Raw genomic sequence first — 26,550 nt, 5'->3', positions numbered from 1 at the left:
AGCCTCAGCAACTTAGTAAGATCCTGTTTCAAAATAAAAAATAAAAAACCACTGGGGGTGTAACTTGGAGGTAGAATTCCCTTAGGCTCAATCCCCAGTACCAAAATGAGAAAAAAAAATCATTAAATTTTTTCACTACTTTAAAAAACCAGAAAGTTCATATAAGACATCAGGTTTAATCAATGCTTTGGGGTATGTGAGAAGGCTAATTTAAACAAATGAAAGTTGAGGAATATCTTATTTAAAATTAATTAACTTTATTAATAAATTTGGGAATTAGAAATCACAAGATAGGGCCGGAGATGTAGCTCAGTAGTATTGGAACAACACAGCATGAGCCAGGCCCTGGGTTTGAGCCCTGCTCAGGACCATACACATAAGCAAATAAAATAGCAAGAATCAAAATTGTGCCTAGTATAGTCAAAAATGGGGAAGTCATACCACTGCTTGTTGGCTAAACAAGGACATTTTAAAGGAAAAACTGGCAATATGGAAGAGAATAGCAATGAAAAATCCTCAATCCTTTGATGTCAGGAAATGAATGTCTAGTAATCTCTCCTACAAAAATAATTACAAATGTACTTAATGACATTTATTGCAGCCTCGTCTGCAGTAGTAAAAATTTATACACAGTGCATTGTTTGAAGACTGCTTAAATACATTAGAATGCATCCCTACTGAATACTGCACGGCTGTTAAATAGAGTAGTCGGGATCCTAGAGGGGAAGGCTCCAACATCACTAACATAAAAACAAGGTGGGTTGTGCTGCTATACAGTTAACAGAACGCGGCAGGTCTATGGTGGGTCGCATCAACATTCTTCATGTTCTTGTTAATATTTTCATCCATCTTTATGTCAATACCACATGAACTGAGTTCCTGCAGTGCTATAGAAAATCTTGAAATCAGGTTCATCTTCTGAAAATTTATTTGAGTATTCTAAGCATTTTGCATACTTATATAAATGTTTAAATCAGCTAGTCAACTTCTTCACAGAAGCAGATAAGGATTTTGACTTGGGTTGTGATGAAATTATAGACTAATTTAGGAACAAAGTAATTCAAGCAACATGTTATCTTTCAATCCATGAACATGGTATATATTTCTATATAGTTCTTTCTAAGCTTTATTTAGGCAATGTTTTATAATTTTCAGTGTAGTGATTTCACTATCACTAAATTTATTTCATTTATCATTAAATTTATTTGATTATTGTTTTAAATAATAAAGTAATTATACTGTATTTTAAATTCCATCTCCCTATTATTTGGGTACATAAAACTGATTATTTCATTTTTTCTTTGCTTTTTTTTTTTTTTTTTTTTTTTTTTTTTTTGGTGGTACTGGGGTTCCTGGAAGCCCTTCTACCTCCAGACTACACTCCCAGACCTATTTTTACATTTTTATTTGGAAACAGGGTATCCTAAGCCAGCGTGCATGGCTGGCTTCGAACCTGCATGATCCTCCTGTCTCTGCCTCCCAAGTGTGGGGATTACATGCGTGCGCCACCACGCCCGGCTTTCTTTGCATTTTTTAATATATAGTTTATGGTATGAATTGTTTGGCAATTTCTTATGAAGAAAACTATACTTATACCTTTGGCCCAGGACTTCAAGGCCTAAATGGTCATCCAAGAAAATTAAACCTAGGTCCATAAAACAAGAATATTCATTTCAGCCTTATTGAGAATAGCCAACAGCTAGAAATGCCACACTTATCCACCAGTAGGAGAATGGCTGAACAGGTCAGAATAGTCTATTCATAGGACAGATTACTATTCAGCGATAAAAAGAAGCAAAATCAAGTTACCGTGCAGGTAACATAAATGTATCTCAAAATAATTATTTTAAAGGAAAGAAGCCAAACACAGAAGGTAGGATACCACCAACACTAAATGCAGGAGCAAGTGAAACAAAGGTATAATGTGGGAATCGAGACACCTACATTGTAGAGGTGAGAGTAACTCATGGGCATGAAGGACCTTGGAGTGGGGGCGGGAATGTTTTGTATCTTATCTTGGGCAGTGATCACAAAGATATAAACTGTTAACTGTACAAACTTCTGAAATGAGTTTTACTATATCTACATGCAAAAAAAGAAAGGCTTTGAAAACGTTTTTAAATTTTAAATAAACAAAAGTAACATAATCTCATTTGATATGATCATATACTGATGATACAGATAGGATTATAAAAAATAAACCCAGTTGTTGTCTCGAATATGCAGCATTACAAACAGAAAACTTTCATTTGATGCCATGTAATATTTTAAAAATGTTTTATGCTGTATGTTATTTCTAATGATGAAGGCTGTAATGGCAACAAGCAAGTTTTAATGTGGCCTAAACTGCTATATATATACTCCCTACAGCTTTTTGGCTTATAATATAATCATCTTTGTTTCCAAGGACCATCCTCAGGCAATGCCTTCTTGTCGGGAATCCAGCCCGACAGCTGACGGGGCTTGGGGAGATGATGAGTACCAACGACTCGAACACAAACCCAGGAGCCGGGAGTCAAGTCAAGAGAGATCTCATTTATTTCTCTCCAAGCCATCCTTTATATAGTACCAAGCCACGAGGGGAATTTCCATGAGAAATAGCCTAGCCTATCCGGGATAAAGATCACTAGCACGTAGTTTACAGCCAATCCCAGGCCAGTACATGAGCCATTCATGTGTGCGGAAAGCTCCTTTAAAGGTAGAAAGGGAAAAACCGCTCAGTCTCCCCACCCATAATGAATGGGGAAACCACACCTTCCTAGCTTCCTCCAGGAGCCATCTTTGCCCCTTTTTTGCTGAATCACTTTACTTAAAGTTTTGCCTTAGGCCGTAGGTCATAGGTCGCTCAGGCCAAATCTCCTTAGGAGCTGTATAGACACACCCCATCACCTTCTCAATAAGAAGAGAAGAGCTAAATTAACTTCAATATAGCATGAGTCTTAGCATATTAGGTAGGCTTACTACAATTCTCCAAATACTAGCAGCACGCATGTAACTAGTATGATGAGGACCCCTAAGCACATAGGTTAACCATATGTCTCCAGACACCAGTTTCCCCTGTAATCAGGAATTCACTGTGGCTTTTAAATAGGCATCAGAAACCTAAAAACAATCTGCTTAGGTACAGACAGTATTTCTGGATAAGTTTGAGCCAGTAGAGACCAGACTATTCTTCAAGATTATTGTAAAAGACACAAGAGTAACTTTAATGGTAATATCAATGACCAAAGATTGGCTATTTTACTAAGAAGTCACAATAAAAAGCCTTTGGGTTCCTGAGCAGATGTGGAAGTATCTATCACTGATCAGGTTAAGGAGTCCAGCCAAGAAGGTTGACCTCCCAGAGGAGCAGGCCAACCAGCATGGTCCACCTGTGTTCTGAGGCTCGGCCTGAGGAATCTTCCTGCTAGGGCACCCAGGGTCACGGCCCATCCCTTGGGAAACCCGGCTTAGCACCATGTCTCCCCACGGGTCTCAGTGGAAGGGAAACATCTACAGTCCCTGCATGAAGTCTCTTTCACTTCACTTGGTTTAAATTATTTTCCCAAACTTCAGGACACCTTTTCTTTTCACCCCTATTAATATTCCTGCTTAAAAAAAGAAAAAAAGTCGTTCCATAGAACGCACTTTGGGAATTCTTCCAACGAATTAATCAAAGAAAGGAATAAAAAATAATGATTCGCAAAGAGAATGGCCCAGTACCAGAAAATAAATCTGCCAGGCCATCTTATAACTATGCAGAGATCAAACCCCTTGGTACCAGCAAGGGGGTCAGATCAGATGGATTATCAATTATGTCAGCGAGGAGCAGCAGCTACACAGCCATTGCCCAGTGGACAGAGAGAAGCCCGGGCAGGCCGCCTGTGTGGAGGAAGAGTCTCCAGAGATAATACCACCCTTCCCACTTGGACGAGTGCAGACCATGCCCTAGGTGCCCAGCCACCCAGAACTACCTACACAGGGGGGTTCGGGTGGAGCTGAAGTACTAAAAATGATGGCCATTGCTCATTTTTTTTCTTTTCTTAGAGTTCTTTTGTGTGTGTGTGTGTGCTGGGTACAGGGGATGGAACCCAGGGGCATTATACCGCTGAGCTCCACCCTTGCCCTATTTTTTAATCTTTTATTAAATTTTTGAAACAGGATCTCACTGAGTTGCGAAGGGCCTCGCTATGTAGCTGAGGCTGTCAGCAAACAGCGATCATCTAGTCTCTGCCTCCTGAATGCTGGGATAACAGGTGTGTACCACCAAGCCCGGCTTCTTACAGTTCTTTGGGAAGAAAGATTAAATATCACAATATTTAACAAAGGAAAGAGAGAACAGTGTCAAGAGTCTAAAGTAAGCCGGTGCCTACCAAGGCCTTCTAGGGAGCAGGAGAAAAGAAGACCCTTGAGACAGTACTTGGTACACGATACTTAGTACCCACTGCTCTGTACCCAAAGGGCCCAGGGAGTACGGAAAACACACCATCAATGCAGGGGCAGCCCCCGTGGTTTGATGAGAACTGAATATATACTCAAGAACCCCCAGAGCTGTGCAGTGATCACAACATGGTAAGAATACTCATTTTCCAAAATAAAAATCTCCTTTTCAGGGAGCTCAGCGACTGAATGGGAGGATCCTGATTCTTATCCCAGTCCCCCATATCTTAAAGATAAAAGGCTGCTTTGTGCTTCTTCCATTGAGTACCGTGCCAGAAAAATAACTCTCCATTTCTATTTTCCCAACAACACAGTAAATGCCCCCAGAGCACCACAGGGGGAGGCGGGGCCAGCAAAGGTGGGGGCGGGGCTTCTCACTGCGATGCTTTCCTGCTATTAAAGTATGAAGTTTAATCTGAAAAGAGCTGTTTGGCCACGTTTCAAACAGGAAAGAGAATTAGGAAGGCAGTGCCAGATGGTGAGCAGGACACATCCATAGCAGGATCCAGGTCACTCCCAGGACCCTGCAGGGGCCTGGCTCAGCCTCTACAGGGAGAAGGTGCCAGCCCATCTCTCCTCCCTGCAGTCTGTAAGGAACTACAGGACATGCCGAGAAACTGGGCATCTCCACGGAAGGAACCAAAAGTTTCAAACTAAAATTTATTAGCAAAATGCTAATATAAGACTGGTCACAGCTTGTTCGTGCGCCTGAGGCCTTCCGAATCCCTCTGCCCACTGCAGGCTCCATCTCTGACTTTGCATAAGCATTTCCTGCAAGCAGGATGGGAAAGGATGTAGGCTCAGGTCTGAGCTGTATCAGAGGAGCTTCAGGAGCCACGGCCCAGTGAGCTTGAGCTCATGGCTACACACAGCCCAGAACACGGGTTTTAACCCAAGTGTCTACAAAACACACACAGGAGCTCTAACTCGAATTTACAGTGCAGAGAATCATTTCTAACAATTCTAAGTGGGGCGTTCTGAAAGGATGGACACTTTTATTTTTCAGGCCACCTGGCATAATACAAAATTTGAATAAATTCAGCACGTGAGAGCAAATAGCGAAGCATAGTAAATCCACTAGTAATGAAACCTGGCGATTGTTGAGCGCTTGCTACCACCCAGGTCTTTTCCAAGCACCCTCCATGTGGTAACTCGTTACAATTCCCAAACAAAGTAACAACTGTTTTTGCTCAAAGAAAGAAAGTCTAAAGACTATAGATGATAAGCAACCTGCCCAAATCACAGAGCTGATAAAGGACATCTCTTAGGAGCTGTCATTTCAACTCAGGCAGCCCATCTCCTGGAAAGCAGCTGCCTCTCTGGTCCAAACCCCAGAATTTCCCTCTTTATTTACCAGCCCCCTGGCCTATTCCCAAGGAGAAGGGAGAGGGCTACCTGATGGGCAGCCAGAACCCAAGTCAGTTATAGCTAGAGCTTGTGAAGCAAAAGAGAAGGCACCACCAAGGATGGTGGTATGCATCTGTAATCCCAGTAACTGGGAGGCTGAGACAGGAAGATCAAAGGTTCAAGGCTAGCCTCAGCAAGACAATGAGACTCTGTTTTAAAATAAAAGATAAAACAGGGTTGGGGGGGGGGCTCAGAGAGAGAGAATGTCCTTGGGTTCAATACCAAGTACAACCCCCCCCAAGAAAAAATTTATAAAAGGGAAGAAACTCTTGAAAGAGTAAAGAGGTACTGAAGAGAACAAAACTGAAATTTATTCACACCAAACAACCAATAACCTCAAAACAGGAACACATCCATGTATTCATTCATCAAAGGCTTGTTGGGAAGCCACAGCGTGGCAGGCACTCCACACCCATACATCAGCATCATTGAACATAAACTGAAATTTTCAAAGATGAATGGGAGGTAGGGAGGCGAGCAAGAATTTATTTCAGAATGTTCCGATAATTTATCATGCATCTCTTTCAACAAGATTCTTAGGTCTGTTAAGCGGGAAACAATAAAAACTATCCCAGTCAATCCAGAGTCTTGAGAAATGTACAGTCCGAGACAAAAGTCACAGCCAAAGAGAGACTCCAAATATCAAACATTCAAGAAAAAGGAGCGTCGGCTTGAAGACCACTCACGTGTAGGCTAACGTGGCGCTGAAGTGCTTCTTGATGTAGGTTTCCAAAACAGGGTTAAAATGCTGGAATTTTCTATCAGCAATAAGCCCAATGATGAAAACCTGTGGAGTCAACAAGACTTTGTCAGCACCATGATGAAAACCATCTGGGACTCTTTCTCGGAACCACATGTAACACAATGTGAAGAAACGAAAGGTGACTTGCTCAGGCAGGAGTTGGGCCCCATTTATATCTTCCTACCCTAGAAATGACATTTGCATAGCCATCATTTCCCATGAAAAGAAACTTCTCACTTCTCCAGTGCCTGGCCTTCTATTGGATTTGCAAGTGGAAGGCTTTAGAGGTGACTTGAGGGAGCCCCTCCCCCTTTGAAGGCTTCAGCAGAACGGCCCCTCCCCCACGTCTCCATATCTAAGCAGATGAAAGGAACATGCCCCTTACCAGAGCATCAAACACCAGAGTGTCAAAGGTCTCGCTCTCCGAGTTCTCCATCATGATGTTGAAGAGGGCATCCAAAGTGTCCTGCAGGAACTGCACAGACGCAGGACGTCAGGTGGCAAAGCCAACCATGTACCCATCTCCCCCAAAACAGAATTAGAATCAGAATCACTGTCATCTCTGCTGAAACTCCAAATACGCACCTCATCCCAACGCTACCTACATACAGAGCTCCTCATTTCTGGGACCTTTTCAGCCCTTACATGCACCAAAGACACATCACCCAGAGTCTGCCAGGGGAGAGCAGAGCTGGGAGGTACCTACTGCTTTCCCCAGAGACCTTCCCAACCCTCTTTCTAGTTTTTATCAGGCTGGTAACAACAAGTAATAAATAAACCCACCATACAAAAACAAGTAAGCAACAGTGTAATAAATGCAAGAATCATGAACCTGACTGATGCTTAGGAAGAGCTGACATCCATGCACCCTGATTTCAGGGTTCCCACCATGAGTGGGCAAGAGCCCCACAGGAACAGGTCCCAGCTAGGAATGATAAAGGATCTTCTACCAACGAAGATGTTCAGGTGCCTATAATCCGAGTACTTAGCAAACTGAGACAGGAGGATCACAGGTTCGAGGCCAGCCTCAGCAACCTAATGAGGCTCTATTACAAAATGAAAAAGCAAAATAGGGCTAGGGGTCTTGCTCAGAGGTAGAATGCCTTTAAGTTTGATATGAGAGAAAAAGAGATGCCCAGAGGTCGAAAAGAATAGTGATTCTGAAATTAATATACAGAGCAGTATGCCAGAAATCACTTATCAATCCAAGAAAAACTGATAAATTGCCTGTAGGGTGTACCAAAATTCACCATTCAAATATGACCATGTTGAGCGACAATGAATCAGGAATTCAATTTTTAAAAGTCTAGACGTTAAACACTTGCTAGAAGCCATCAAGCCTCCCTCCCCTGACACCCTGAAGGATGTGGAGGAAGGGTAGAGAAGATTACACTGAAAGTGCTGCGACCCCTGTAGTGGAGAAGTCCAGAGTACTCAAAACGCCATGTAATGGAATATGGCCATCAGAAGGAATGGACGCATCACTGCCAGTGATTACAGAGATGCACACTGGAGCCACACTGGACCACATCATACTCACTGTGACACCAATAATCAGGAAGATGGGCACCAGTAAGTGGGGGAAAGGATGGAGAAGATCAGAGCCCTAGTCCATTTACTACTGACAGAAATGGAAAACAGTCCAATAGCTTTGGGGAAAAGTTTGACAATTCCCCAAAAAGCTAAACATGGATTTGCCATATGACTCAACAATTTCATTCCTAGGTATACATCCAAAAGAAAGGAATATATATATATATTCTCATAAGAACTTGCACACAAATATTCATAGCAGCATTATTCATAATTGCTCCCAAAGAATGGCAACAACTTCAATGTCCATCAACGGATCAAGAGACAAGTAAACAGTCCCTGTCCACACAAGAGCGGGTTACCCAAACAGAAGGAATGGGGTTCTCACAAATGCTACCACATGGATGCCATCAAAGCAGACAGACACAGAAGACCATATATTGTACGGCTCCATTTATACGCTATGCAGAATAGGCAAATCTCAGGAGGCAGAAAGATTATTATTTGCAGGGAAAGTGAGGAGCAACTGCCAACAGGTAGGAGGTTTCTTCTTGGGGTAATGAAAACGTTCTGAAATTAGATGGTGGTAATGATTGCACAGTTCTATAAATATACTAAACACCACCAGACTGTACAGAGTGAAGAGTGATCTTGATGCAGCTTATCTTGAAACGGGGGAATGGAGGAGGTGATCACATAGCGGGGACATCAGAGGGATGGCTAAATTAGATGTTGAGTCCAGATTCTTCATCGATGGTCCAGCTTGTACACAACATCCCAAGGTCCTTCTAGACCTCAGAGGGCCTAAAATTATCTCAGATTTGAGCCTGGGCACCAAACCAAGGAACCGGCTCATAGATGAGTTTTTCTCCACTGAGCCCGCCTGCACCGTAAGCTCTGGGACCAGGAGACAGAAGCCTCTCGGCACCTCTTTGGGAGGGAACATGGCCTCCCCACCCCAACAAGAGATCCGAGACTCACTGAGGCACGAATCCTCCTTGTATTCCACTCAACTACTGTCCCAAATTTATACTGGAAAATGTCACATATACATGGAAGAGAATGAAACCACCCTGACCAGGAGGCATTCTGGTCTGGACAACAAAGGCTTAATCAACTCATTTGATTTTCTGCGTCTGTACCATCTTGTTACTTTTGTAGTATTTTCCATGCTTTTCAGATTGTAAATCTTTGCAAAGGTCAAAACTTGACACCATCTGCTAACAGTCTGATGTTCCTGCCAATGGCCTCCCCAGGTGCCAAGCTCTGGCTCATCACAGTTTCATGCAAAGTATCTGAATAGGCCTACCAGTCCCACCCAGACAAACGGCATGGTCAGCAGCCCAGAAACATACTGGACAGAGCCAAACCCTCCCTTGTCTGGCCCATAGCCACGGTGATCAGGGCTAAGCAGCTGGAGATGCCCACAAGCAGCCATGCAAGGGCTTCTTCAGACACCCCATCCTCTCTCTGAGACCACCCACTGGAGGACCACAGCCATCATCTTGACACTCTCACTTAACAGGAGATCATGTTATTACTACATATGCTAATACCTTCATCAGTCTATCAAGCAAAGCCATCTCTCTGCTGCCAATTATAAATATACCGATGGTTGAGTTTTTTTAGCTTTCTAAATGTAGGATCATGTCATCTACAGATAAAGATCTTCTGGGTTCTTCTTTTCCTGTTTGCATTCCATTGATATCCTGGGAAGAGTCTCAAGCACTGTATTGAAAAGGAGTGGTGATAACGGGCATCCTTGTCTTGTTTCTGAATTCAAAGGGAATTTCTGCAGTTTTTCCCCATTCAATATGATGTTGGCCTTGGGTTTATTGTTATTGCATCAATAATGTTGAGGTTAAGTTTCTTCTATTCTAATTTTCTGCAGCGCTTTTGAACATGAATGGCTATTGGATTTTATCAAGTGCTTTTTCAGCTTCTACTGATATGATCCTGTGATTTTCGTCCTTAGTTCTATTTATGTGGTGAACGGTATGTACTGGTCAGTGTATGTTGGACCAGCCTCCCCTTCCTGGAACAAAACCAGCTTGGTCCTGATGTACAGTCTTCCCGACATGGTTCTGGATGTGTATCACTAGGATTTTGTTTAGAATTTTTGCATCTATATTCATGGGAAGCCGGAATAAAAGGGAGAAAGTCTACATCTCTAGGCATCCCTAAATAAAGAGAAGGCGCCCCAGACAACTGGGGAATTCCGCAAGTCTTGGCTGGTCTCTAACAGCTGCATGACTCAACAGCCTGGTCACCTGAGGGGCACAGACTGAGCGGGTGCATCAGTAAAAGGAAAGGATGAAGTTAGGCACCGGTGCTCAGGAGGGAAGGCCGTCCCAGCACCGCGCTTAGCAGGGAAGGAGAGATGGGGAAATGTGCCCAGGGATGAATAATCAGATGTGACACCATAGTAGATATGGCGGTGGGCACAGCAGAAGGTGATTCCACATTCTTCCTGGTTGAGAACAGGTCAACAGAAGTACAGCAAATTCCTGATGTGAACTTGAAAGGGGGACTTGAAAGAGGACAAATGTCACTGTGTCGTCTACAGTATGTTCACATATTCACCCAGTTTCCATCTCAACCAGGGAATTTATAGAACCCGGGGAAGTTGAAAATGCAATTAGCGTTGTCCAAGCCATTGGAAGAAGACCGGGACTGAAAAGATGATTAAAGTTTTAAGATTAAGCGAGGATATGTTTGAACGGTTACACAACGAATTGAGGCAAGTAGTGCGACCAGATTAATTCGTTCTGAAGTTAAGCACATTGCTGGCTAATTAAGGCCACTTTAAGTAATTAATTTTAAAGAGATAAGACAGTCTCCTTCCACAGGCACCTCTCATGGAGAGGAAGAAAGTAAGGCCGCAGCACTGAGGCGCGGCTGCAGGGGCCGCAACACTAAACACCGCGTGTCGGCGACCAGCTTGGCGTCCCCTGTCCCGGTCAGAGCATCCTGAAATAACACTGCATTTGCTCCTGTGCACGCTGTCTGGTACTTGAGAGAGAAGAGCCCAATCCCAGAGAAAGCATCAGCATGATAAGCAGCTTCAGAAAAAAAGGCTCACAAAGCCGGGCGTGGTGGCGCACGCTTGTAATCCCAGCATTTGAGAGGCTGAGATAGGAGGATTGCGCAGGTTCAAAGCCAGCCTTGGCTATTTAGTGAGGCCCTCTGCAAATCAGTGAAACCCTGTTTCAAAATAAAGAATAAAAAATAGGGCTGGGGATGTAGCTCAGAGGTAGAGTGCCCCTGGGTTCCATCTCCAGTACCGCAAAAAAAAAAAAAAACTCTCGCAGACCTGGCGTGTTCAAAGCCACCCCAGGTCAACCTGCTCTGCGTGCTGGACCTCACAGAGATCCTAAACCCAGATCACCTGAGGAAATACCAGCACCTAAAATTCCTCCAGCCACTGTGAGAGCCAAAAGTGAGTATAGATCATACAGGAAGAGAACTACCAAGACAAGACTCAGTGCTCTGGTCTGTCTGCCAGGCCACAGGGGCTCCAGCCCCTGATGGAAGATCCCGGGCAGGTGTGATGATGACTGTGGAGAAGAAGCAAGCAGACACAGAGGGCGCCTCTTCTGTACCCCAAGCCCTAACCCTAACAGCGCCCCACAGAGCCGCTATGGTGACCCCCTGAACTGGCGATGGGGGCCTCCATCTCACCGCTGTTTTTGCTACAGTGACGACCCATCAGAAGAGGAAACAGGCCCCAAGACAAAGCAGGTTCCAAAGCCCTTTGCAGCTGACCCATGGAGCCTACCAAACCCCAATCCCAGCAGCGCTAGGTCCCCTGAGAGGGAGATGGTGCTGTTTGCTAAAGGGATTATAACTAGAATCCTGAGTGACTCGAGGTCAGTGCCTACAGCCATTAATGCACATGAGCAAGATGAAGCTGAGCCCGGCCCACGTTACCTTCACCACCTCTCCGCCATCCACCTTCATGAGCTGCCGCAGGTTCTGCTGCAGCAGGCTGGTGTTGGAGCGCCACTTGAGCAGGCCCAGCAGGTCCACTGCAAACAGAGCGAATGTCAGCCGCAGGCCGCCATACCCATCCCTCACACACAGTGCAGGCGCGTCCTCCGAGCACACAGAGGTGTTCTACCTCGGAGCTACACTCCCAGCCCCATTTTATTTTTTATTTTATAAAATTGTCTCACTAAGTTGCTGAAAGTCTCACCAGGTTGCTGAGGCTGTCCGCCAGCCTGCGATCCTCCCATCTTAGCCTCCCAATTACTGGGATTATAGGTGTGTACCACGGCACCCAGTTCCTCTGTAAGATTTTTTTTAAAAGGAATATTAAACCTATTTCAAAAGGTCCAGCTGTCAAATATTTCATTACTTCGTAGCAACACATTTAGCATCCAGTACAGCTGAATTCGTTCCTTCCAATGGCATTACCATGAACTGTTTTCCATGTACCTTCCTGGTTCTCTCTGATTGTTTTCTTCTCTTTTCTTTTCTTTTTTTTTTTTTTTTTTTTTTGGTGGTACTGGGGTCCTGGAAACCCTTCTACCTCCGGGCTACACTCCCAGACCAAGTTTATACTCATTTTTATTTGGAAATAGAGTCTCTTAAGCCAGCGAGGCTAGCTTCAAACCTGCGCGATCCTCCTGTCTCTGCCTCCCAAGCAGGGGGGAAAGGGGGAGATACAAGCATGCGCTACCACGCCCAGCTTCATGTAGAAACTTTAAAAGTGCATTTGGGAACCTAGAAAAGAACCAGCCTTATCAGCCTACAGAGGCAGCTTCTGGGCACCACCAGGCCTGGAGAAATCGGCCCAGCCAGAAAGAGCCACCCTGGCACCTTCAGCAAGTGAGCTTTTCCTGTTTGAGAACATCATCTGGGCTGTTGTTTGTTTGTTTTAGATAAAATGATATGAAATAATTAACACAAATTCAAGTACTGGAGACGCAAGGGGACAGAACCCCAAGGTCCTCAACAATCCCGAGCAACTGCGCCTGCTTTGTGTGGAGTCCTCCCGGCTTGCACGGCTGCTTTGAGGGAGTCCTCCCGGCTTGCATGCATGTGTTGTTCTGCTGCTTGTGTTTCTGTTGGCCGCCTTTTTAATCAAAAGCCAAGGGTCAAATAGACTGGTTTTGAAATATTCCAAGAATACTTTTCTTTTTCATTTAAAGGATTTTGTTTAAGACACCAAGATGCTCTTTAGGGTACAACGATGGAATCCAAAGCCTCTCCAGGAAAGTACCTATGCCTACACATTTTCACTTCATGTTATATTAACGCCTCACTATTTGCAAGAATGCAATTAGCAGAGTGCCTCTAATTTACTGTTTATGCTCATCAGAAACTTCGCCTGCAAAAATGTTAATAACCATTAAAAAGAAAGAAAAGACCTTCATTTACTACTGAAAAGAAAAATACCATCTCTCATTTATTTCACTTCTCCCCTCTCCAGTAAAATCAACAAAGGAGAAAATTCCAACACAAAGGGCCAGTAGCCACGGGTACTGGAACAGGAGGAACGTGGCCACCAATGCTGGCTACAGATGCCGGCTGAGTCGGGTAGCTCCAGGACCCTGGGCACACTCATTCTACCTTAGTTTCTCATCCAAACAACGGCTGCAGCATTCTGTACCTGGCAGGGCAGCCGCAAGAATGAAAGGCCACGACATACAGAAAACAGCAGAGTGCCCGGCAGAGAACACCAAAGGCAGCAGTCCTCCCACGAGGTGACCTGGCACCAACAGCCCACGCATCTGTCGTGGAGGGCCCGTGGTTTAATTTCTAATTAAAAGTGAAGTCATGGGGCTGGCTGCATCTCACCCCAATGCACCTTAGTCTTAGGCTGAAGGGAGCCTTCCATTTCACAAGTTGCCAGTGTTTCATGGGTGGAGATCAACTCAGAGCCTGGAATCCACTTATGCAAAGTTGGAAGCCCATGGTATCTGACTGAGCTGAGATTTACCTCTGGGTTGCAAGTGTGAAAAAAATTTAAGTCGCATACAGAAGGAACAGCTGAAGGAGGGGTCAGAGAAGAGGGAGGAAGAGGAAGAGGAGGATAAGGAGGAGGAACAGGAGGAGCAAGAGGAAGAGGAGGGGGAGGAAGAGGAAGAGGAAAAGGAAGAGGAGGAAGAGGGTGAAGAGGAAAAGGAAGAGGAGGAGAAGGAGAAGAAGGAAGAGGAGCAAGAGGAGGGGGAGGAATAGAAGTAGAAGGAGGAGAAGAAAGAGGAGAAGGAAAAGGAGGAGGAAGAGGAGGAGGAGGAGGAAGAGAAAAAGGAGGAGAAGTAGAAGGAAGAAGAGGAAAAGGAGGAGGAAGAGGAAGAAAAAGAGAAGGAGGAGGAAGAGGAGGAGGAAGAGAAGGAGGAGGAACAAGAGGAGGAAGAGGAGGAGGAAGAGGAGGAGGAAGAGGAGGAAGAAGAGAAGAAGGAGGAAGAGGAGGAGGAAGAGAAGGGAGAAGAGGAGGAGGAAGAGGAGAGTCTTTTGATTAAAGCAAGATTACCCAGCCTCCACCAACTACCCCAGTGAGACAAGGCCCTCCCTTCCCCATGCCCTCACTCCTGGGGGGTCATCACAGTGGGCCCATAATTATTCTTTGCTCCATGACTCCTCTCTCTGTAATTATACAGTAAACTGATCGAGAATGGGCCTCACATCTTATACTTCTTTCTCTATCTCCCACAGCATCCAGCGTAATGCAGAGGATGGAGATATTTAACACAAACCTTGTTGAATAATTCAGCCATAGCTTTTCCCTAAGTAATGGAAGTTTGCAGTTAAAAAAAAAAAAGAAAAAGAAAAGAAAAATCATGGTTTCTGAAACATGACACCCCCACATGAGATCTGGGATTGATGCTCAGTGGCCTGCTGCAGAAGCTCACCTGATATACCAGCATCCCCAAAAGGGGCAGCCAAAGCCACCAGCCTTCCCCTTGTGCTCCAGGAGCAGTGGCCTGGGAGTTTCCTTGTTGCCTGGCAACAGCGGCCGGGGCGCCCTCTCCCTGGGCTTCAGGGGTTAATCACCCTGCAGCTGTGAACCCGAACATGGACACCTGGGAGATTTCCTGCTTTCCAATCCTCTTTCCAGGGAGATGTGGGTTATACGTGCTATTCAGTGTTTTGAAGATGAAAATACGTTTAGGTTCCAAATAAAAACATCCAAAGATGTTCTGAGAACATGACACACATGTAAGCAAGTGGCTTCGATACAGCAGCTCTGGCTCGTGCGCTTCCCAATAAAACGGAAGCGCCACACACGTGCGGTGGTGACCTGCAGACTCGCCTCTGTCAGGGTTAAGTGTGCAGGAAGCTGCGGTCTGGCAGGCACTTGGGGGCAATGAAGGCCACATCCAGAAGTCACATTTGTGGTACCTCGTTCCCACAACCCAGTCCCAAGCTGGGGCCTGAACAACTGACCCTGTCCCCGTTCCCTGGGCGCCACATTAGAAAGCTCCCTGTGCTTTCTAATGTCCCCCACAGTCCTGTTTGTACAGATGCAACCCACCCAGTGTGCATTTGTTCCCGGGGATTACCTTCCTTGCTGGCAAAGGTAACAGGAGACAAATGTAGTCGAGTGGCCTAAAATCCTTTATACCCAAATGTATCCACAGGGCCTTAAAGTGTCTTAATCCAGATGTATCCAAGTACCAAGAAAGCTTCCCAGTGACTCATCAGCCCACACACCAGGCAGTTTACTCAAGACACCTGCAGTGGGGAAGCTTTACATTGTGTAATTCAGAACAAGAGCGCCCAAAGACCAGAGAAGGAAGTTTGAAAAGCGTCTAACACCGGGAAGGTGCCGCAGCCCACAGGACATGCGCACCTCCGCTACAGTGTCCAGAATTCCAAATGACGGGTTTCCTTTGTCCTTGTTGTTAATCCCATTAAAACCCCAAAGACGCCTGCCCCTGCCAAATCCAAAACTACTGCCATGATTGACGGCCCCCAGGGACGCAACGCCCGATGGCAGCAGACATTAATAATCATAGTCCACATTGGGCAGTTAAGAGGAAAAATTGGATTTCCAAGCTCAGTTTCAAGGAAGCAGAAAGCCACTCTGCACAGCTGCAATCTGGCCACATTAAGGGGATGTGCTTCTTAAATGAAAGATCTGTATGGAGGAGTCTGTGTCTCTTCCAGATGGAGTGACAGCAACAAGGCCAGCGTGTGGTGAAGAAGTACCCTGTCCGGACAGCGATGTCGCCGGAGGACGCAGGTGGTGGCAATGCACTCGGAGGTGTCCAGCCAGGGCTGCTGGGGACAGAGGCATCTGCTGCTGAGTGAGTTGTATTTTTGACTTTGCTTTGTGTGTGGGAATCAGCAAGGGGCCTCCTCTCACACTGAGAGGAGGACTGGAAATGATGCAAACCAGCCCTTCCAAAGAAAGAGAACAAGAGCCAGGCACGGCATGGTGGTGAATGCCTGGAATCCTAGGACTTGGGAGACTAAGAAAGGAGGATTGTAGGTTCCAGGCCAACTTCAGCAACTTAGTGAGACTCTCCGCAGCCCAGAGAGATCCTGTTTCAAAACAAAACAGAACAAAGGGCTTGGAGTGTGAATCAGAAGTAGAACATCTCTGGATTTAAATTCCAGAACAAGCTGGGTATGATGGCGCAGGCTTATAATCCCCGCACTTGGGAGGTGAAGACAGGAGGATCGCACAGGTTCAGAGTCCGCCTCGCTGGCTTAAGAGACCCTGTTTCCAAATAAAAGTATAAAATAGGTCTGGGAATGTATCCCAGAGGTAGAAGGGTTTCCAGGAACCCCAGTACCACCAAATAAGTAAGTAAATAAATAAATAAATAAACAAACAAATAAAAATAAATCCCAGAACAAAAATAACTGGTAGTTATCCCAATGAATAGCAAAGATGGAGAAAGACCCCAGAAGGACAGGTCCCTCATGTCCCACAGCTCATGAAACCCTCCAAGAGCTATGGAAGCAGGCAATATTCCCCTGTCCACAAACAAGAATAAAACTGAAAAAGATTCCAAGCACACTTATTCAAGGTCAAGCCAGGGTTAATTCCCAGTGTTAATATCAGGCCAGGGCTCAATCCTGGATCTTTGCTGTCTTCTACATCTCAGACATTTTCCTTCGCAGCACGCTATATTTCCTTTGGCCAAAATCCATTCTAACCCAAGTTACTCCCTGTAAGGTTCGTCTTTAGACCAAACCAGAAAAATGAATGGTAAATGTTAAATTGTACCTGCCTCCTCCAAGTGCACTGGTGAGGGACAGAGGAACTCTATGCACACTCCGCAGAATCCCCCCCTCCCCCCCGCTCAGCAAGCAGCCCAAACGGGACAAGGACCAAGGAGGGAGCAAAGCTCCCGGCGGCGCACCCCCTCACCGTTCTGGGTGAGCTTGGTGGAGCACACCAGCGTGGAGATCTGGAAGGAGTCTTTGCTGATGGTGCAGCTGCCGAGGTTCTGCATGCTCTTGCCGGTGGCCGAGTGGCCCTTCTCTTCCAGCTCGGCTTTCGTTGAGGGCAGACTCAAGTACGTCGACGCGTCCTCCAGCTTCTTGGCTTCGGCCTGTGGGTTCAGCAACGCGGAATGTCAAACAGCACGCCAGACAGCAACACCCGTGCTTTCCCACGCTCCGCTGGCCTTCATCCTCTTAACCGTCATATGTGCTTTTTTTACCGTACTCCAGGATATATTCTGATAATTTCCCTTTTTCACTCTAAATTAGTATGTGTTCACAGCCTTTTTATTAATGTGTGTGTGTGTGTGTGTGTGTGTGTGTGTGTGTGTGTGTGTGTATGTGAGTGTGTGTGTGAGAAATACTGGGGATTAAACTCAGTGGCATTCTACCTCCAAGCTACACTCCTAGCCCGACTTTATTTTTTAATATTTATTTATTTATTTATTTATTTTGCAATTATAGGAATGAATCCCAGAGACATTCTACCTCCGAGCTACACCTTCAGACCTATTTTTTATTCTTTATTTTGAAACAGTGTCGCATTGAGTTGCAAAGGGTCTTACTAAGTAGCTGAAGCTGTCCACAAACTGCAATCCTCTGGCCTCAGCCTCCCGAATGCTAGGATTACAAGCATGCACCACCACGCCCGGCTTATTTTTTTTATTTTAAAACAGGATCTCAAAGCCAGGCGTGGCGGTGCATATTTGTAATCCCAGCATTTGGGAGGCTGAGACCTGAATATCATGGTTCGCAGCCAGCCTCAGCTACTTAGTGAGGCCGTCTGCAACTTAGTGAGACCCTATTTCAAAATAAATAATAAAAAAAAAAACAACCAGGATCTCATTGAGTTGTGGACGGCCTCACTAAGTAAGTAGTTGAGGCTGGCTGCGAACCTGCAATCTCCCTAGCTCAGCCTCCCAAGTACTGGGATTACAAGCGTGCACCACCACACACAGCCACAGCCGTTTTATTTAGCCATCTCATGTGTTGCTGTCTGTCGTCTTCTCTCATGAAGAGCAGCCAAAGGACCAGTCATCAGAAATATCTGTTTACATAATTAAATAGCCATCTAGCTGCTTCTTCATAAAGATGGCGAAAGGTCAGAGTGCGACAGTGCAGCGATGCTTTGGCATCCATACCTTGTACACAATAAGATCGTGCTCCCCGTCTCTCAGGGTGGTCCCGTCGTACCTCATCAACTTCACAAATGCTAGTGCAAATATCTTCTCGGATTTGTCCTTCGCTGCAATAAAAAATCGATAAACATCTTCAACCATGGTCATGACAAAACAGCATTGCACAATACAAGGAAAGCTAGCTTTGTGGCAACTATTACACAATCATATTGACACACATGAAAGTCAGTGGGAAGACCTGGAGAAATGAGCCACATACACCTAGAGGAAGACCCCGGACGCAAAAGGATGCATCGCCCTAGAATTCATCTGTAAACCCAAGGCAATTTCAAACCAAATCGCAAGGATGAGATTGCTCCAGGAACTTGAAAACTGATTTCAGAGTAAAGAGTGAGATGGTTTTGCAGACGACTGCACAGGAATGGCCGCAGCACTAGAATCCAAGAGCACCTAGGAGGCAGGAATGAGGAGACTGTGTGGTTTTAACACACGGATGCTGAGCCCAGGAAGCCTACGGGGCTATGATGCGTGGAGACAAAACTGTTTAGCCAGACAGAAAAATAAAAGCCTCCTCTCTCAGCCCACCCTCTAGGATGAGGCACAGACGGCCTGCACACCTGAAAGTGAACCTTCCTTCCTTCCCTCTAACAAGAAAGGTCCTCGGGGGGACCTGCTTGCCAGGGCTCACACCCTCGCCGCACCCAAATATCTGCCGAATGTCACCTCCTCCCGAGAGTCCACACCTCATCCTAAAGAGTAAGTCACAGCCCACTCACAGCCTGTCCCACGCCACACTTATGTTTTATTTTTCTTCATACTCTTTATCTGTTCTTATTATTTTTGTCTTGCAGTGCTGGGGATCGAACCCAGGAACTTGCGCGTGCTAGGCAACTGCTCTACCAGTGAGCTACATCCCCATGGTCCTCTTCTTACCCACAGTCCTTCTCTGTGAGAGGGGTGTGTGTGTGTGTGTGTGTGTGTGTGTGTGTGTGTGTGTGTAAACTCATTGCTGTTATAGTTTGTTTTTTATCCCCTGGGCCCTGGAATGTAAGGGAGAAAGAGAAAAAGAAAGAAAGAGAAAGAGAAAAAGAAAGAGAGAAAAAAGGGGAGAGAGTATGTTTTATTGCTACTATATAGCACATAAAATAGTGCCTGACATACAACAGTTACTCAATAAATACTTAGGAAACTTGGGGAAAGGGCCAAGATGCAAATACATTCTTTTGGGTCATAAAGAAAACAAAACTTGGTGCTTTGCCCAAGGGTGGTGGCGGGAGAGGAGGCAAGGAAGGGCTGACGAGGTGAGGGGCGGCGTGTGAGTCAGGACGCGTGCCTTCCAGGTAGAGAGGCCGAAGGCAGAGGTATGGCGTTGGGTCTGCCCACCGGGGACAGAGACGGGAGAGCAGTGACAGCGAAGGGCCAGCCAGGGCAGAGGGCGCGGGGATGGGAAAGGAATCTGCTTGAGGAAATGGACTTGCCATGATTCCGCAAGCTGTCACCTTCAGTCAAGGGATAGAAGCATTTGAGTTCTAGAGCAGGAAAAATCAGAAACTCAAAATGGCATGTTTGGAGATGAAAAGACAGAGGTTGGACAGGGAAGAACCACACATCTACTCTCCTGAGTCAGGGGCTCAAAATGTCCCCCAAGACCCCGCTATACCAGACACCAGGCCTGTTCATCTAACACCCTGCATGCTGGTATTAGCTAGCATAGAGTAGGTACTTAATAAATGCTGGCTAATTCCTTGAATGACTGAAGGTTCAACCAACCAAAAGCAAAAAGAGAAACAAAAATAAAATTCATGTGCCTAGGAATCTAAAAAGTAACTCTATAAAACGGCAAGGAGACATAAAATAATTTAATGTTCAGAGGGCAAAAAAGAGCTCCTCTTAAGTTTGGGATGACTTTAAAAAATTAAAACAGGCTTCCTCAAAGTGACCCCGGCTTGGAAGGCAACTGGATGCCAGTGGCTTGCGAGAGTCTGCCACCAAGTAAGCCCAGAAAGAGCAGCTTTGATGCGCAGCCAGCATCTTTACATCCAAGGAGTGGGCTGCTCTTTATTACAAACGCGTCGGCAGCTAGTGCAAGGTGGATGGCTTCCTTTACAACAAACTTACAAGCTAGGCCTGGTGGCGCACGCTTGTAATCCTAGTACATGGGAGGCTGAGACAGGAGGATCGTGGGTTCTCAGCCAGCCTCGGCTACTTAGTGAGGCCCTCTGCAACTTAGTGAGATGCTGTTTCAAAATAAAGAATAAAAAATAGGGCTGGGGGTGGAGCTTGGAGGTAGAATGCCCCTGGGTTCCATCCCCAGTACCGTAAAAAAATAAATAAATAAATAAAAAACCTTAGAGAACCGCAACAAACCACAGCAGGAGACCTCTCATGCTTGGAACATGGCCAAGGCTGCCTGCTCCCTGAGTCCCACCTAGACAAGGCCCCTGTGGTCCAGGGAGAATCAGCTCCTGGCTCCAGGTTCTGTGACCCATCGAGAAGCCTCCAGAATTGCCAGCACCCTGTTAGAAGGCATCATCATATCACTTCAGGACCAGACTTTCTGACCCAAAGAAGGACAGTCCCCGGTCTGAGAGGCCCCATCCGGTCTTTCTCTCACTAGCCTCAGCTTGCATTTGGCGGTTCCTTCTCCTGCTCCTGACCCATGTCTGCACACAGGCCTGAGCAGCGCCTCCAAGGCCACCATGGGCAGCGGATGGCCCACGATCCGGCTGGCAGCAGACTCACGATACTCAGTGTGCTTCAGACCCCGCACACGGTGGCCTTGGAGGCTTCATTACTTATGCAAATGCATCTTGGTATGTCCGTGATAGCATCTTGTCTGTAATGAGCACTTAAAATTGACAAGAAACACAAGGATTTTGAAAATTAAAATGCTAGAGCAGCTATGGCTCTGCTCCAGTGTAATTTATTAATTAGGGAGAATGGGCTTGTTAGAAGGGGAATGCATGATTTTGAGACAGTCCTCTATGGACTCGGAAATTCTCAGTCCCTGCCCTGCTTCCTCCTGGGCTCTCGTGGGCAGCCCCCTCTTGAAGTCCTGAGCGATGTGTGTGGAGAAGCCCAAGCGTGCTCACCACGGCCTCCTGTCTTCCCTAGACGTCTGCGCCCTGGCTGCTCCTCAGCACCCAGCTGCCCACCTGCGTGGCAGGGGGAGCCTGCCACACCCTCCAGCTGTGGCCAAGGATGTACCTGGCAGAGGCTCCTCGTCACCCAACCCAGCCCTCCCAGCCACTGTGCTAGCCCAGCCCACCCATCCCATAACGACTGCAAACTAACCCAGGCCCCACTCAGACCAACTTCTGTAGTAGAGAACCCCCAGCCATCTGTGTACACAGCAGGTGCTAAACAAAGACCAAGTGATGGAGGTAGCCCTGCCACTCTGCTGAGGACTGAAGTGGCCCACTCAGACCAGGGCTCTGTGTTGTTTTTTGTTTTCTTTCCTTTTTTTGTTTGGGGTTTTTTTTCTTTGCAGTACTGGGGGTGGAACCCAGGGGTATTCTACCTTTAAGCTACACCCCCAGCCCTATATTTTATTTTTTATTTTGAAACAGGGCCTCACTGAATTGCAAAAAGGGGCCCCGGCTGCCCAGCTAGCCTGCCTCAACTAAGTAGCTGAGGCTGGCCACAAACCACAATCCTCCTGTCTCAGCCTTCCGAATGCTGGAATTCCAGGTGGATATCACCACTCCCAACTTGGGCTCTGGGTTTTAATCAAAGCTCTTCTCTGACCACTAGGATGACTCGGGGTCTCTAGGCTGCAGTCCCTGGTGTGCAGCATAAGACATAGTGCTGCTAACACTGGCATCTGCTGAGGTTCTTGTGAGGCCTGATCCACACAGCAGAGTGAGATCCGATGCCAGCACGGTCAACATTAGCATTGTCAACCAATATCCTCCCGCCTGGGGCTTCTGCCATGTAGGAGGGCCAGTGCACTCCAACCTGGGGCCTGATGGCCGGGTGGCCTAACACAAGCACAAATGGGGGACCCTAGCTGTGTAGCTGGCCTGCCTCAAGCCGCTGCTTCTCCCACTCAGAGTGACCCCTGATGCCCGTCTAATGGGACCCTGGCCGGCTTCCACTGCTGGGATAGGAGAAGGGGTGGAAGGATGCTCTCCTGCTTCCATCCCTCACAGCCCTCTGTACAGACCCCATGTCATCTTGGCACCCTTGCTCCAACCATCCCCTGGGGCAGGTAGCTGAGGTTCACAGTGGGCTCCAGCTCTGCAGACCCCCGCTCCCAAGCTCCTAAGGGACCAGGCCAGGCTTCCTGATGGCCGTGTGCAGAGGCTGCATGCACGCACCAGGTCCATGCGTACGTTCACTATCCCTGAAGGCTGGGCTGTATGCCTGCCCACCCAGGCACACTCCACACTGCATGGAGGACCCAGGCTGTGATAAACAGTGAGACCGCTGCCATATCCCAGAGCGGGGCCTTCTCAGGAGCCCGGCACCATGCTGCAGGGCTGCTGGAGGGAGGGACTCAGACCCTCAAGTGCAGATCAGAGGAGGCTTGTGCTGAGGCACCTGGGAGGAGACAGTGCCAGCCAGGGTCCCACCACCCGTCTGCATGGCTTCCCGGTGTGATCAGTGACCTCCCCAACTCACAACCGCAGCCAGCTCTCACTGTCTCTCTCCCAAACGTGAGCCACCGCCCAATGGGGACGGAGCCCAAGGATGGGGATTGTGTCTTCCTTCTGTGACGTCTTACTTACTGTCTCGCACAGGTGCACATCCTTAGATGATTACCTCAACAAATGTGCTGAGACACACCTCAGTGATCAATAAGAAATTCTTTCTGAAGGTGAGCGAGGCAGATACCCATTCTCTCCCCCTCCTCTGGGCTGGACATCACGGCCAATCCTGCACCCACGTGGAGGAGAAACACACTGGCCAAACTCCAGATGCCAGCCACCCCCAAGAAAGACCAAGGGCTGCACGGGTCTCAGTTCCAAGGCAAAGCACATTAAGAGCTGCATTTTAAAATGAAGGCTCTGTGTCTGAGTGACTTTCCTGAGACTGAAAAGGAATCCAAAAGGACAAAAGGAAATAGGAACTGCAAATCCTTGTGAGAAGACCAGAAGAAAACCGAGATCTCCTGAGATCAGCTCACAGATGCTTCCCAGGGCAGGTAAACATGGCTCAGGGTCCGAGACCTCCTTGTGCAGGACAGGCAAGTCCTGCAGAGACCAGAATGGGTGCACCTGAGCCTCCCCTGAAAGCACCACAAGGAGAAGATGCATCTGACTACTCACAGTCCTGTGACGACCGGTGGCGGAAGGTAAAGCGGAGGTGGCTGCGGTTCACGTCCTCAATGGGGATGGCCACCTGCAGGGAGAAGGAAATGAAAGGCCCATTCTCAGCATCCCCCGACACCGATGCTGTTCCCCTGCATCTGTACAGCAGCACAGAGCATCAGTACTCTCGTCCCCACAAGGCCTCCCGGAGGCAAAGTGTCTTTGCAAAATTTAAACACGATCGTACTGTAAAAGATGCCAACCCAGCTCGGTCAGACAGCTGATCCGACTGGGAAGACTCTCTCTCTCTCTCTCTTTTTTTTTTTTTTTTTTTTTTTTTTGGTACTGGGGTTCCTGGAAGCCCTTCTACCTCTAGACTACACTCCCAGACCTATTTTTACATTTTTATTTGGAAACAGGGTCTCCTAAGCCAGCGCGTGTGCGGCTGGCTTCAAACCTGCGCGATCCTCCTGTCTCTGCCTCCCAAGCGCGGGGATTACAAGTGTGCGCCACCACACCCAGCTGGAAGACTCTCTTTTTGAACGTGGCTATCTTCAATTTTAGACCCAACACAGAGGTATCCAAATACCTTCCACAGCTGCAGCTCAAAAGCTTTCTTGTCGTCACATTAAGATGAAAGAAAACATTTCAAAGGTGATAGCTGTAAGCAAAGATTGTCCCTAATTCTCACACCGGATGTCTGTATTCCAGAGACAACCCTTGGCCTCGTTTTCAAATATTCAGGCTGAGCTGCGCATGGTGGCACATGCCTGTAATCCCAGTACCTGGGAGGCTGAAACAGGAGGATCTCAGTCTCAAAGATGGCATGCATGAGGCAATTTACCAAAACCCTGTTTCAAAATTAAACATAAAATAGAGCTGAAGATACAGCTCAGAGGTAGAATGCACCTGGATTCAATTCCCAGTACTCAAAATATATATATTCAAGCTGCCCATGGGGCTACCGTGGAGATGGGAGTGAGCTGTGTTATGAATACGTGGTCTTGATAGCACAGCACAGGCCTCTTCTCCCTGGCGAAACCTCCAGGGGCTGGCAGCCCTGTTTTTCCCATTTGATATAAAGACCACAGGGCACACATAAAACAGACCCCAGAAGAGAAAGGCAAAAGCTATCTTTACCGGACTCTGTCATTTGTCTCTATGAAACTACTATTTCCATGTGCAAAGGAGAGAGAGTAAATGTATTCCAGCGTGGTTCCTTAGCAACCTCAAATGGCAGTGCCACTCAGCCGGTGTGGCGCCAGCGGCCACAGCCCCAGGGCTAGGAGGGAGGATCTCCTCAAGGTACAAATGAGCAGCTCATCCTCAACCCAGGTGAGAGAAAGACCAAGAAAACGAATAATACCTTCACAGTCTCAAACCAGCGCGGCTGCTTCACCTGGTAGTAAATCACAGATTTGTACTCTGAAATCGCCTCGTCGCCAGCACCCGGGAAAATCACATGCTTGAAAGGAAGGCAGAGCGTTCATATGAGCCCTCACAGAGCTGGGCCCACACACCTCCCACACTCCCCCACTCTGCACGCCAGGAGACGAGGACACACCAGGTACGTATTCTCAGCAGGAGGGCGGCTCTGTCTGCGTCTGTCTCCTGGTCTCAGATGCTGAACACCTCGATGGCCAGGAGACATGAGGGTAACCTGTTCACAACTCCTCTTCCCCTCACCCACTCACTTTGAGCTTGGGATCTGCAGAAAGTAGCTGACTTATTTGTGGTCTGGAACAGAGGGAGGCAGACCTAAGGACAGCAACCCTCCTCCAGCCTCAAACAGTGTCCACTGGATTCCAACCCGAGCCACACTGGGGAAACCCAAGCAGCCACGTAGCCGTCTGTCCATGCTTGCAAAGACATGGGGTGGGAAGTGACGCTGGAGAAAGGCTGTCACCCACTCTGAGCACAGCTGGGCCCCACACACAAGAGGCCTCTGCTCTCTAACCCGGTCCACAAAGGTGCTGCATGGGACACCCCCTCTAGTTGATTCCTGGTCATCAGAGGAGGCCTCCAGGTGGACCACTGGCTGCTCTGGCCTCAGGAGAAGCAAATCTCGATTACAACTGGAGGGGAGCTCGAGGTCACAGCTCAGGCTGCAGAGGTCAGTCGGTCCACCTCCAAGGCCCCCTCCGCTCCCTCTCCATCCTCATTTCTCAGGGTCTCAGATTCCTCTCTCCAGTGATGACAATACTGGTGTCTTTACTTGCAATGTGACTGCTAGGCCTTTGAGCCTGAGCATCCTACCAGCAAATGACATTCTTTGAGAAGGGATGGCAAAGAATGTGGTCCAGACTCGACAGGGGTCTCCTAGGACACTGGGGACGCTAGGCAAGCTAGAGGAAGCCAAGCCAGAAGGAACACGTTGGAAGAACGAGGGTGTCTTGCCATCTGTAAAAGAGCCCCGGCGGACGCTGGGCAGTCAGGTGCACACGGCAGCACACGTACCTCCAGACGCTTGCCATCTTCATCGTAGACGGACACCGTCACCTCGACATTCTTCGCCGTCGTTTTGCTTCCTTTATCAAAATCTCCTTGAACTAATGTTACGTAGATATCATTTCGAACATCACCTGGGGGGAGGAATAACACCTTTAATACCAACCCATTATTCACAGCATAACAGGGAATTTTGCAAAAACTGTCG

At 47.2% G+C, this 26,550-nt stretch overlaps 1 protein-coding gene across 10 annotated transcripts in view; it reads right to left on the bottom strand.

Moving 5' to 3' along the window:
• DOCK1 (dedicator of cytokinesis 1) overlaps window positions 1–26,550 on the bottom strand; it is a gene marked incomplete at both ends in the record, with an annotated part of 504,224 nt that overhangs the window by 382,043 nt on the left and 95,631 nt on the right. For 9 of the 10 annotated variants that reach the window (XM_080694979.1, XM_080694982.1, XM_080694983.1 and 6 more), the window contains 8 exons: window positions 6,513–6,613; window positions 6,954–7,043; window positions 12,032–12,129; window positions 17,430–17,613; window positions 18,646–18,749; window positions 23,913–23,985; window positions 25,261–25,359; window positions 26,352–26,476. In XM_080694979.1, coding sequence (XP_080551105.1) covers window positions 6,513–6,613; window positions 6,954–7,043; window positions 12,032–12,129; window positions 17,430–17,613; window positions 18,646–18,749; window positions 23,913–23,985; window positions 25,261–25,359; window positions 26,352–26,476 — 874 coding nt within the window. The remainder of the gene's footprint in view (window positions 1–6,512; window positions 6,614–6,953; window positions 7,044–12,031; window positions 12,130–17,429; window positions 17,614–18,645; window positions 18,750–23,912; window positions 23,986–25,260; window positions 25,360–26,351; window positions 26,477–26,550) is intronic. The other variant, XM_080694985.1, reaches the window with a different exon arrangement.

Source organism: Muscardinus avellanarius (assembly GCF_963383645.1).
Source record: "Muscardinus avellanarius genome assembly, chromosome: 4".
Lineage (NCBI taxonomy): Eukaryota > Metazoa > Chordata > Mammalia > Rodentia > Gliridae > Muscardinus > Muscardinus avellanarius.
This window is presented reverse-complemented; position numbering and strand designations above follow the sequence as displayed.